This window comes from Pundamilia nyererei, unplaced genomic scaffold (assembly GCF_000239375.1).
Source record: "Pundamilia nyererei isolate P.nyererei 1_Seehausen unplaced genomic scaffold, PunNye1.0 scaffold00212, whole genome shotgun sequence".
Classification (NCBI taxonomy): domain Eukaryota; kingdom Metazoa; phylum Chordata; class Actinopteri; order Cichliformes; family Cichlidae; genus Pundamilia; species Pundamilia nyererei.
Window position 1 is genome coordinate 693853 of NW_005187613.1, and position 12697 is coordinate 706549.

Genomic DNA, 12697 nt, shown 5'->3' on the forward strand with positions numbered 1-12697 from the left:
ACACAAATTATTTTTGGAGTGAAACAAATAATTTGTGTGGCATCAGATTTGATGCAGAACAGCTGATTGTTCTGTGAATAGTTTGAAATGTTTCTTTAAAAACACCTTGGCACACGCCTGCTGCTGCTCACAGTGGTCCAAGGGACGCTCAGGGAGTTTGTGTGTTCGCTCAGACACATGAAACATTAGAGGCAACATCACACTGCTTATAGCACTTACATTCTTAATTCATCCAGTAAGTATAACATTAAAACAAGCATGAAGTGCTGAAGGGGGACATTTTAAGCTATGGAAGAATAGTGGAGGAGAGCTTCTAAGCATTCTAAGCATAATTGTGTGAAATGAGTGTGTGTTACCTCTGTGCTCAGGTGACGGTGTGTCTTGTGGAAGTTCAGACAGAAAGAGTCCCACATCATCCAGAGCCTTGGTCATAACGGGCTCTTTCGCTCGCAGCTCCCTCTTGAAACCCTGTAAAAGCACACATACTTTTTGCATTTGTACTAAACTAAACATCAGACAGCCAGTTCCACCCTTCGGTGTCATATCTGGGACTAAAAGACTGAGCTTGATGTGACTTTATACAGAGAAATCTGTCTCAAAAGGGTTACAAATGCATAGGGTACGATCAGAGGCATAAACACATGTGTGCAGTGATCTGTCTGTAACTTTTGAGGACTCACAAGTGCTTCAATCCACACACAAAGTCATTAGTTGTTCACAGAGTCTATTAATAAAGCTTCACAAACGGAATAATTTTCTCTTTCAAAAAGCTTTCTGTGGATACGAATGTCTAAAAATACAGGCAGTGGCCAGTGGTGGCCCTCAGCCTCAGTAGATGCAAAGGGTACTTTCAAAATCCTAAGTCACCTTGTTCTTAGGTTATCACACTGAAAAAGATTTTCAGAAAACTTGACCTCTGACCCCTGACCTTGAGGCCAAGATCACTGAGATTCAAACTTGTCTGATATTCATACTAGATGTGCCTATGGTTTCAAAATCCTGTCACTTCCTTCTCAAGTGATCACAAACTCAGGTGTCCATGTTGAACGACAATACCCCATCAGCCTTTTACAGCTGAGGGGTAATAAAATACTTGCAACATCCTTCTCACTCACTTACAAAACCTTTCCTAAGAGAGAAGTTTCACTCCTGATACGCATGGATCACACTGCATGCCCACGTGGGGTTTTGAGATGTCTGAGAGGAGAAGCCAGCTCTCCTGCCTCAGTAGAACTGAGTAAGGCAGATAAGACGGACCGCCATGATGGAGAGCAGTTTGTTGTTGTTTGTTTGATCTCCTGTCCCTCACTGACTCAAAAGGCTCCAGACTCTGGGTAATGATGGTTCCAGCTCTGTGAATCATTTTGTTAATCCTGCTGGCACTGATGGAGACAACGGCAAAGGAAGTCGCCAATAAAGGATCTGAGAATCTTCTTGTACACACCATCCCTGTTGGTCCATCCATCCAAACTCTCATTCAGGTGAACTCCGTACCTGTACCTGTACCTGTAGTACCTGTACCTGTAGTACCTGTACCTGTAGTACCTGTAGGTGTTCACTGGTTCCACCTCCATACACATCTTAATGGGTCTGCTTACTTATCTTCATTTAGATGAAGATACATATGCAAATATGCGCGCTGTATCCTTTTCAACGTTTTCTTGTTCCTAGACCTGACGACCCTCCTGTCTTCTTTAGTGGAGTGATCTAGGACTAGAACAGTGCACTTTGATGCAACCTCAAAGGCTGAAGGTGATTTTAGACTAAAATCCTGGGCTTTCCTCCAATTATTAAATCTGACTACAAAGCAGGCTATAATTATAATTTGATTAGTTTATTCACTCACATCTTTGATGTCACTGCGTGCTGCCTAGGGGAATTAATCTGAGTTAATATTTCTCTAATTAATTCTGTTTAAAGGCAGAAACTGATCATTTTGTTCGAGCTTTAGTTAAAAAAACTATTTGTCTAAGGTTATCATGTGCTGATGTCACTTCCTGTGCAGATATATTGTCGATTCCTGTTTGTGAAAAGTCATGGCAGTCGTGTTGACAATTAGCTGAACACAATCTGCACCAAGAAGCAATGTTGAGTGAGCGTTCTACCATGCTGCACCTCCTACCCGGTGTATGTCCAGCTGAGCCTGCACGGCCGGGACGTCCCCCCCTACACGTCGCTCCTGCTCCAGCTGCTGACTTTTCAACCTTAGCCAGTTCAACAGTTCTTGCAGTGACATGTGAACCCTCTTCCAGGGGGCCATCTCTGAGTCCAGATGGGCCCTTGAAACAGAAACACAAACATTTTTTCTTCCTCTGTAGTTTCAACAACAGTCGTTTACAGTTCTTTGCGTTGTTGGAACCATTGCAACCGCTCACCTCATGCGGAGGGTCTTGTTGTGCAGGTCATTCCACCGCTGGGTCATGTTGCCAAGACGTCTCCTGAGCAGAGCCCCATCCTCAGAGTCCCCCAGTGACGTAAGAATCCTCTGCCCATTTTCATCCAGGGAGTGATACAGTTCTGTGTGGCCGTCAATCTCTATTTGGAGGTCCTATAATTGCCAGAAATGGAGAAACAGCATGAAAAACTGTAAAATTCGGTTACAGCACACACTGAATTTTTTGGTAACATCAGCAATCTTTCAGGACTTTCACTTTCACTGATTGGTGCTTAAAATCAGATGATGATCCGTTAATCAAGATATCAACCGTATTTATATTTATATTTACATTAACCGTTTGTATTTTAATTTCTTAGCACTGTAATGTCAAAATGTCAAAACTGCAATGTCCTGGAAGTGGGGAAGTGGAGACTCAGTGATCTTCTCTGCTGTCTTCAGCCCTCTCTGCAGGGATTTCCGGCACTGCAGGCCCCTGACCACACAGATATTCATGTCAGTAAGCTCTCTATAGTACCCTTGTAGAAACTGGTAAGGATACGAGAGGGTAAGTGACCTCTCCTCGTCCAGAGCTCTCCTAGCAACAGCTCTGGTGTGCAGTGACCAGGACAAAGTGTCTGTTATCTGTACTCTCTGGAACTTGGTGCTGCTGACCAGGTCCACTGCTGTTCTGTTAATGACTGTGTGGGACTGTGCCGACTTCCCCTTAAGTCGACAATGAGCTCTTTGGTTGTTTTCAGCACAGACAACGTGGTCGTTCTCCAGTCTCTCAAAGGACATCACAATGGGACTGAGTGCTTTGGGGCAGTCGTCATGAAGATACGGGCACTTGGGCACTTGAATGTTGGCAGCAAGCTTAAAGAATCAAATGGAATCCCCTTTTATTGTCACTGTATATGTAGAATGAAATTGTGGATGCTCACCACCAGCTGTGCATGGAATAATAATATGAATAGCAGGACAGCAAGAATGAATAACAGACTAGATTACATACACACAAGAGGTATGTATACAAAACAGGAGGCACACAATAAAAAGGCACACATTAGAGAACAGTTTACAAAGTGCTTGAAAATAGTGTAAAACACTTGGTCTGAGTATAGAGTCCATGTGCGAGTGTCCTGGAGGTGTGTGACCTCATTGACCAGAAGCGCCATCTGGAGGGCAGCAGGTCAAATCCGTGGTGGGCGAGAAGCAAGTCGTTACCTCTGATGGCCCTTGCAGCCCGTTCTCACTCTCGAGGCGTAACATGTCGACGTTTTGTCACCTAGCGTAAAATGTTACGCTTTGGGAGTGAGAACGTGTTGGCCCTGGAGTCAGGAGGTGCTGGTAATGTCTTCCAGAGGTGGCAGAGGATGGCCAATGACTTTTTTGGGGAGTGTTAATTACCCTCTGCACAGCCTTTCTGTTTTCAGTCCTGGCCTCTGCGTACCAAACACACGGTGGTAGAAGCAGCAGCTTCTGGTCCAGGTTGTTCTTCCTCAGAATGCAGGACAAATGAAAAATGTCTAAAAGAGCTGAAGCTGGTCGGTCAGGACACCAAGCTGGTGTGTTGTCAGTGCCGGCTGCTTTTCTTACGTTCCCTCTCCTCAAAGTCGTATAGAGCGCTGTTCCTTGCAGGTGTATGACTAAATGCCTCAACCCTTCATAGTGTTTGTTTACTTACTTATTCAGAAAGGTTGTCTTGTTCACACAGGGTGGAGGAGTAGCTTTAAACTCTTTGATGGCGTTGATACTCTGCCACATTCATCTCTTGTTTGCATGGTCATGGAAGAACTTCTGTATGCTCTTACCAAAGTCATGCTTCGTTGCTCTTATGGCTATATAGTTATAGTTCAAGTTGGGTCTTGCTGATCTGGGTGCCATCATATCACATTACACCTAAAACCGTCACTTTGTGCTTTCATTGCAAGCACCCATTGGTCATCCACAGTTTGTCACCAGGAATGTCATCTAACAAAGACATCATATTTCTAAACTTATGGAGACACTAACTCAGCGTACTCATCTACACTCAGTTGCAGATGCCTTGAACACATCTGTTAATACATTCAATACAATACATCTTTTAATGCTTCCGTGGCTCCTGTAGAGCACTTGCTTCACAGTGGGGGTTTCTCTGATTATTAAGCACTTCTATGCAGGAAGCAGCATAACAGAAAAATGGTCTGACGAGCAGAGGTGGGGGCAGGGTGTTGCCTTAAATGCTTCCTTAATGTTCGAATAGGCGAGGTAAACTCAGGCTAGGTGAAAATCAGTGTCACTTCATCTTAGTTTAATTTGGTGCCTTCATAAAGAGACTCCTGCATTTGAATTACTGGCTTTATTAATAGCTAATCCATCATTTACTAATGCTTTATACATAAATTCAATCATTAAGGGAAAATGTCCATTTCAGGAGTCTTCAAAATTCTGTGATACCTGATAAGACAGACAATAGTTACCTTAATGCCTTACATACTGTCTATTAAGTATTAGTAAATGACTTATTTACAAATTCTGTGCTCAAAGAATTATGATATCAATTCTTTGTGTCTGACTTTATCTACTTTTTCTTATTTTAATTCTCTTAATGTTATTGTCATTGTTTGTTTGAGGCTAATTACCTTCCACATGTTCTTTATATTACTAAAGTAAAACAGAGCTGCAGTAGACGTCTGACCTCTCACAGAAAAAAAATGGTACAGCCGGGACCTCAAGTTGTTTGCATGACTTGATGAATGTCAGATTGTTCTCACTCCTGAGATGTAATACATCCCGAGGTATTCCATGGGAACACGAAAGACAACCTTCCGCGTTCCTATGCTACGCACCGAGCTGTGGATGAAATCCAATAGAACGACCGTCCCACGGTAATAGACGTTCCAGCCATGTATTCCAGCCCTAACCTTATCCCTAAACCTTAACCAGCACTTTAATGATGTTAGTGTTTTTCAAAGCGATTTAAGTAAGATAAACGTACTTGTGTAGATTCATTCCAAACAGTTCTCATGTTTCCTCATTTTTCCGACCTCGTAATACAGCGCTCCCTCGCTATAACGCCGTTCACCTTTCGCGGCCTCGCTGTTTCGCTGGTTTTTTTGTGTGCAATTTTGCATGTTTTTTTTTTTTTACAGTGCATTGTGTTCTGCGTCCTGATTGGCTGTAGACCATTGTTAACCAACCTCGTGCCGTGTCTCCTGTACAGTCCAGAATACATTCAGCTTGTTAAATTTACATAAATCTTCGATCTCTAGCAGTGTGACTCTGAAGAGCTGCACTGTATGTTTGTAAGTTTCCTGCCCAACAAACGGAACGATGTCGACGAAACGACAACCGCGGGTCTTTGGTTTCATTCTCTAATGCTGGACTTATTTTTCTACAATGTTTGAACTTTGAGTTTAAACAAGAGAGGAAAGTGAAAATGTTCAGCCTGTCTGAGAAAAGTGTGTAAAGTGTGTAGTGACGGGTTTTACATCCTTAAAACAGCTATAATAATTGTAAAAAATAAGGTTGGCGACTTCGCAGATTTCACCTATCACGGGTTATTTTAGAACGTAACTACCGCGACACACGAGGGACGGCTGCATAGGGAAGCAGTAATATACAGGCGATTTGTCACCTTGTGTAAAATGTTACGCTTTGGGAGTGAGAACGTGTTGTGAATATAGTCTCATCAGTTTTACCACAATGCTATGCAATTCAATCTTAGAAAATGCTTTATTTAATTGGAAAAATATGACACATTACTTGATTGTAGCCCAAACTGTGGAATAACACTAGCATTCCCAACACTACATCTAGTCCGTGTGTAATACAAATTACTCATCCCCTATTTTACTGTGATGATTGGTGGGTTCAAAAAGGTCAATAACATGCTTCTTTGTGGTTATCTTGTGGCAAAGCAATCAAACCACTTATTTCTTTTGAGTCCTCTTTTTGGAAAATTGCATTCTCCCAACTTTGTGGAAACACTTTGGGGATGCCCCCTTTCTTTTCCAACATGACTGTGCACCAGTGCACAAAGCAAGGGCATGGGTGAGGCAGTTTGATGTGGCAGAATTGATCTGTCCAGCACAGAGTCCTGACCTCAGCCTGACAGAGTAGAAGAATGGGCAAATGTTAATATAAACACACTCCTAAACCTTGTGGAAAGTCTTCCCGGAAGCGTTGAAGCTGCTACAGCTGCAAAGAGTGGGCAGACATCATATTAAAATCCTATGGATTAAGCATAGAGTGCCACAAGTTCATGTGTGTGTACACACAGACAAATACTTCTGGCAATAGTGGCTGACTGTATCGAGCATTTCTGCTCAAATTGAGCACTCAAAGCTCTTTTACTACAAACACTAAAAATATGAAACTGAATTTGACAGAACTTCTTATGTTTCTGTGCTTTGTGAAGAGGACGTGTCACTAACTCACCATTTTTATTAAAGAATCAACTTGTCTTTAGAGCAAATCTTCTTATAAAAATAAACTGGAGTCAGTGAATAAAAACATACTCCTCCTTTTTGGGAAGAGAAAACACAAGAAGCGCTGAGGACATTATAAATAGGAGTTAAGTAAGTGCACTTGTTTACAAGAGAGCACAACTCCAGAGGGCAAGTGTGATACTAACACTGGCATTTTATGATTTTGATGTCCACCTGTTTTCATTACAATACAATGATGTCATCCTGTTATGGTGTTATTGTGACGGTGTTGAGAAAATAAAAGTGTTGTACAGCTGCGTCCATGCCCTTTCAAGATGATACTTTCTACTCTATATGGTTTCTTGAAATTGTCAAGGTCACACAATGAAGATCAAGGTCAGCTGCTTAGCCAACACGGGAGATCATGTCCCCCCTACGACACTGTTGTGAAGTTTAAAGACTTTCAATTAAAAATACAAAAATCCCAGCCCTGCACAGCCTGGCGACCTGTCCGGGGTGCACCCTGCCTCTCGCCCAAACACACAAATCTGAAACATGATATCATGAAAACTGTGGACGCTAGACTGCTAACAAACAATCAAATGGAACAAATGACACAGGGGGCAGGAGGATTTGATTACGATTACCATGTGATCTAAATGATGACACAATGTCAGGCAGTCCAACAGTTTGCATTTTTACCTTGATTTCTGCCTTTTAAATGAATAGTTCCAGAAGTCGTGCGAAAGAAAGATCTTTCCTACTGTTAATCTCAAATGCCCCACAACAGAGTCGAGCTTATATAAAATCAATTATATTAACTGATTTGTAGCCAGGAAAAAAATTAACTCTTGAGATTAAAAATTTCCCCTTTTAAGAGTCTCCTGACCAAGCAGTACAAGCCTTGGTTGCATACATTAAATCACATACACATACAAATCCATGCACCAGTTAAGTACAGTCAGAGTAAAAAAATAACACACAGAAACAACCCAGATCATGCTAAAAGTGCTACCGAATGCCACAAACAAAGGAACAATATTCAGGCAAAACAGCAGCCTGCATTAGTTCTTTAGAATCGCTTTAAAGTCATTAAGTGAGACCAGCTCCTTACGTTGATTCTGTAGCTGATTCCAGGAGCAGGAAGCTGCACATGTGAAAGCTCAAATTTAGTGTGAAGCTTTGAGACAGACGGAATAAATCTTGGGAAATAAGATGTATAAGAATATATCAGTCATATATATCATATATACGTCATGACAAAGCAGACCAGCAAAGGAGTGGTGAGTAAGAGCTTGTAATGAATTTCAATGCTCCATGATAGAATCCAGCATATTTAAGGATGCATGCATATAAATCGCATTGCTATAATCAAGTATGGACATAAAACTGGGAACAACAAGTCTCTTTCTTCTCTCAAAGTACAAGCAGGACTTTTAGTCTAAAGTAAAAACCACAATTCAGTTTTTTCACCAGTTGCTGAAACTGAGGCGTAAACGACAGCGAGTCATCAACTGAAGTCCTAAGTAGCTGTAATCAGATACTAACTCAATCTCAAAGCCCTGAATTGTAGTAATACATGAAAGGTTACTTGGTTCAGATTTTTAATTTGTGAACACCATCGATTTTCTTTGGTCAGCATTCAAAACAAGTTTTAAATCCCACAGGTTTTTCTGTAGCGTAGTGAAAGCTTACAACCTATATGAATCATCTCAAAAGTTTAGTGTAAATGTCAGTAGAGTAAATGTTCCAAATGAATCTACTTGGTTTTTATCCCCAACCTGAACATGGTAGACCTTTCTGCGCAGCATCGTCCAGACTGAACCCTGGAATCCCCAAAATCACACATCAAAAAGAAGAAGCACCTCCATTAAGCCCCATTTCATTCCTTCTAGCTTCCAGCAGGCTGAATTACACTGCCCTCTGTTTAAGTGTTGGTGACACAGTGAGACGTTCAGATAAAGAGGAAGAGAGGGAGGGGCAGTCGCACATAAAAAAGAGAGACGGAGTTGAACGTCTGAGTCAGAGTGAACACAGGGTACGAGAAAGAGTTAATGTGACGATGAAAGACGCAGAGAAACTTTCAAGGTTACATAAAATGATGAGTGTACTTCTTTTCCAATTAAACCTTATCTGCATGTTGTAGCCGAGGGAACGAGTGAGACTTCATAGGATGCTGTGTACTTTTAGCACCCATCATTGTAACTGGACAAAGGCAACTAACTCAGTGCAACACACAGTGCTACACACAGTGCTACACACAGTGCTACACACAGTGCTACACACAGTGCTACACACAGTGCTACACACAGTGCTACACACAGTGCTACTGTTGTACTGAGAGAGCTCTGTGTGTACATGTGTGTGTGTCCCCGTAGGTGTGTTGTGTGTGTGTGAATTTCTGATTTTAAATGTGCTGCTTGTGTGTTTCCTTGTAGTGCATGCACTGCACACTGTGTCACAGTGGTTGTGTGTGGATCACTGTACATGCTGTGCTACCAGAGAGTGTGTGTGGGTGCAGGGTGAGGGCTGATGGTCAGAATATGTTTTCTTGCAGAACAGAGCGTTCCCTTCACCCAACACCCACAATGCATTGGGGGAATTCGGGATTCGTGTGCAGACAGTGACAGTCCAATCAAATCTCACCATGTCAGCATTCCTGTCATACTAGCCAGAGCAGAGTTGAAGAAGGGCTAAAAACTGGAAATATACTGGATGTGTGGCAGATGAGACTAAAGTCTAATCATTAGTCTTTTTATCCATATCAGGGTTGCGAGAGCGGGCTCGAGACTATCCCAGTTATCAGAGGGCGAGAGGCGGGGTAAACCCTGCACAGGATACCAGTCTGTTGCAGAGGTAACGCAGGGACAGACAACACTCTCCTTAACACCTGTGGGCAATTTAGAATGAACATAACCCTACTAACTGCATGTCTTTGAACTATGGGAGGAAGCTGGAGTACCTGGAAAGAACCCACATTGGTTTTACTTTCTCACTAATCCTTTACGAGTTTTTCCTTGCCTAACTTAATTAAACTGTGTTAATGGTATAACCAATTTAATGATTAATTCTGATGACAAACATGTTTGAACTTACAGCTTTCATCACTGCAATGTGAACCCCCCAAAACCAAACACAAAAATAAAATGTTTTTATATGTAAAAGCCAGATGAGGTCCAAACACCAATCAGCAAAGAAGACACTAAATTGCTGGTTAGTAAATGAATATGTGTTTAAGGCTGTTTGTTTTATCCAATGAGGAGGTCTAAGCACTCCTTGCTGCGCTGTGCAGCATGCACTATGTTGTTTAGCTTGTGTCTGGGAGTTTTGTCCTCGGGATCAACCGGTTTTAGTCTGAGGTTATGGCTGGGTCTGAAGTGCACTGATGCTTGCAGATAAATCTCCCGAGTTTCTCAGATAAACAACAAAGTTGTTACTAGGGCTGCTCAATTAATCGAATTTTAATCTCGATTACGATCTGGGCTTTCAACGAGCATTAAAAATGACTGAGACGATTATTAGCCCCTCCCTCGTGCTTTACTCTCGCGCTGCTCCGTGTGGCAAATCGAGCGCACCTCTCTGCGTTTCGAACACGTGTCACAACAAGAAGACCCGAGGGAAGCTCGGAAAGCTCAGCAGAAGTTATTTGGAGAGGAGAGTGACTGCTGCTGGTGGAAAAGAGGTAAAAAAACTTCAGTGGTGTGGAAACATTATGGGTTCAGTCAGACGTGGATCAGGTGGACACAGTGTGTAAACTTTGCTGCACCACAGAGCAACACTGCAAAGTTCACTAAACAGATGTTTACATTTTTCATTGATTTCTTATATTGCAAACATTTGCACTGTCATCAGTATTTGCACTGTTTTATACTATTTTTTAAAGTCATTATTCAACACATTGTTATTGTTAAATAAATATCGTCAAATAATCGAGATCTCAATTTCAGTGAAAATAATCGTGATCATCATTTTTGCCATAATCGAGCAGCCCTAGCTGTTAGATCTCTTTCTCCCTTGTTGGTGTCCAGGCCCAGCTGGGAAAACCAGGTGTTTTAAGAGCTTTCTTTAATGTGTGTGTTCGTGTCTTTGGCTTAGAGGGAATGTTTTGTGCCCAGTGTTGCAGCGTCCAAATGACCAGGTTTGTGTTGTGGGAGTCAAAGAGTAGGTACTGGTGTGTGTGGGCTTTCAGTAACGTTCAGTGTTGAGGTTTCCATTCAGCAAGCTATTATCATTTTTTCTCTTCCCTGGTGAGCTTTACGTTTCTAACCACTGAGTTGATGTGAACAGTGAAGGTTTCTACTTCTTGGGTTTAGATTTTGACCATTGTATCACATCCATACTTGTCTGTAGCAACTCTTGTATTTTAAGATATGTGGCGGTGAGGCGAAGGTCTAACAGTGTACAAATCTGATCATTTGCTGGCACTCTCCACTGCCTCCTTTGTAGGGATACAAGTGAAAAGGGAGACCACATTAAAGGACATTATGGTTTAATCTGGTTTGGCACCAGCAGCAGCAGCAGACCTGTGTGTGCTATGAGACCAGTTAGGTTTTCTAAATAGTATTGTAAATAGTTTTGTCCTTTTTCAAATAGCAAAGGGCTGAGCTGCCTATTTATTTCTGTACATTTATCTTGTGTAATAAGTCAGGGAGTTATGGGGCAGTGCTTGAATTGGCTTGTTTTGTTTGTAATTTTGCCCTGGAGCTTAAGCGTTGAGTTTTGATAGTATTGGTGCAGCAATAAATCTCACATTTATCTGTGACTTGGCCATTGGGTTTCTGGTTTTGGGGACCAGGGCGACGACACCCTTTTCTATTCCTTATGTTGCACCTAGACCGAGGCATAACATGTCCCTGCTTGGATTTCCTTTACACAGACGTCCTCATCACTAAATGAATGATTCTAAACTGGCCACAGGTGTGGATGTGAGTGTATTGGTCCTCATGACTTAGTCCTGACAAGGTTAATCTTCAGGGCCTTATGCTGATTTCTGGAACGTGTATATGTCCATATCTGTACATAGATACAGAGCTAGCTATATCAGAAAGATGAGGTGCACCTGTGTATGGCCCACCTTCCACTGTTCCAGCAAGTTCCTTGCTGCCTCAGACTGCTCCTGCAATCTCTCCTTGTTCGTGGCATCTAGTAAAACATTGCAGGTCGTCTCAGCCTCCGTGAGCCAGTTGAGGAACTTTTCCAAATCAAAGTAGAACTGCTGCAGCAACTTTAGAGCAGCTTCCAAAGCTGCCTCCCTGTCTGAAACACTGAAAATGTGCAGACAGATGACAAGAAACAAAGGTGGTAAATAAAAGTTATTTCCTCAAAAAAGTTAAAGAAGCAACAGATTTGTTTTGCACACATCGGTAAACACGATGGCTCAAAGTTTAATATGAATTCTGATAAAACGTCGCATGTTTGATATATGTACAGTGACGTCGAGTTAACAATTCAATAAAAAGATTGACAAAAAAGTCTCATAAAACATATACAAAGTACTTAAATATATTTAAACTTTATCTCCTTGTCACTTCACCCCAAGTCCAGCACCCTGAGACTGTACGCTAAGGGGAAGGAAGGGAGCCAGGGACCAGTGAGACTCAGCACCACAGTCCAGGATGAGGCAGTGAACACCCATGAATACATGAGGAAGATGGCCTCAACCGACCGCGTGCTCAGTGAATACCTCAGGCAGCAGAAACCCAAGAAAGAGGAGGAACCATCATGGAAGGACAGGCCCCTGCACGGTATGTACCACCAGATAGAGGAGGTGGCTGATATCCAGAAATCCTACCAGTGGCTGGACAAAGCTGGACTAAAAGACAGCACAGAGGCACTAATCATGGCAGCACAAGAACAAGCTCTGAGTACAAGATCCATAGAGGCTGGGGTCTATCACACCAGGCAAGAC

The 12697-nt window shown here is 42.2% G+C and overlaps 1 protein-coding gene across 1 annotated transcript in view; it reads right to left on the reverse strand.

Moving 5' to 3' along the window:
• LOC102204060 (dystrophin-like) overlaps positions 1 to 12697 on the reverse strand; it is a 289784-nt gene that overhangs the window by 73826 nt on the left and 203261 nt on the right. The window contains exons 50-53 of the mRNA XM_013914638.1: positions 11864 to 12053; positions 2376 to 2548; positions 2123 to 2279; positions 357 to 468 (exon numbers count right to left, since the gene is read on the reverse strand). Coding sequence (XP_013770092.1) covers positions 357 to 468; positions 2123 to 2279; positions 2376 to 2548; positions 11864 to 12053 — 632 coding nt within the window. The remainder of the gene's footprint in view (positions 1 to 356; positions 469 to 2122; positions 2280 to 2375; positions 2549 to 11863; positions 12054 to 12697) is intronic.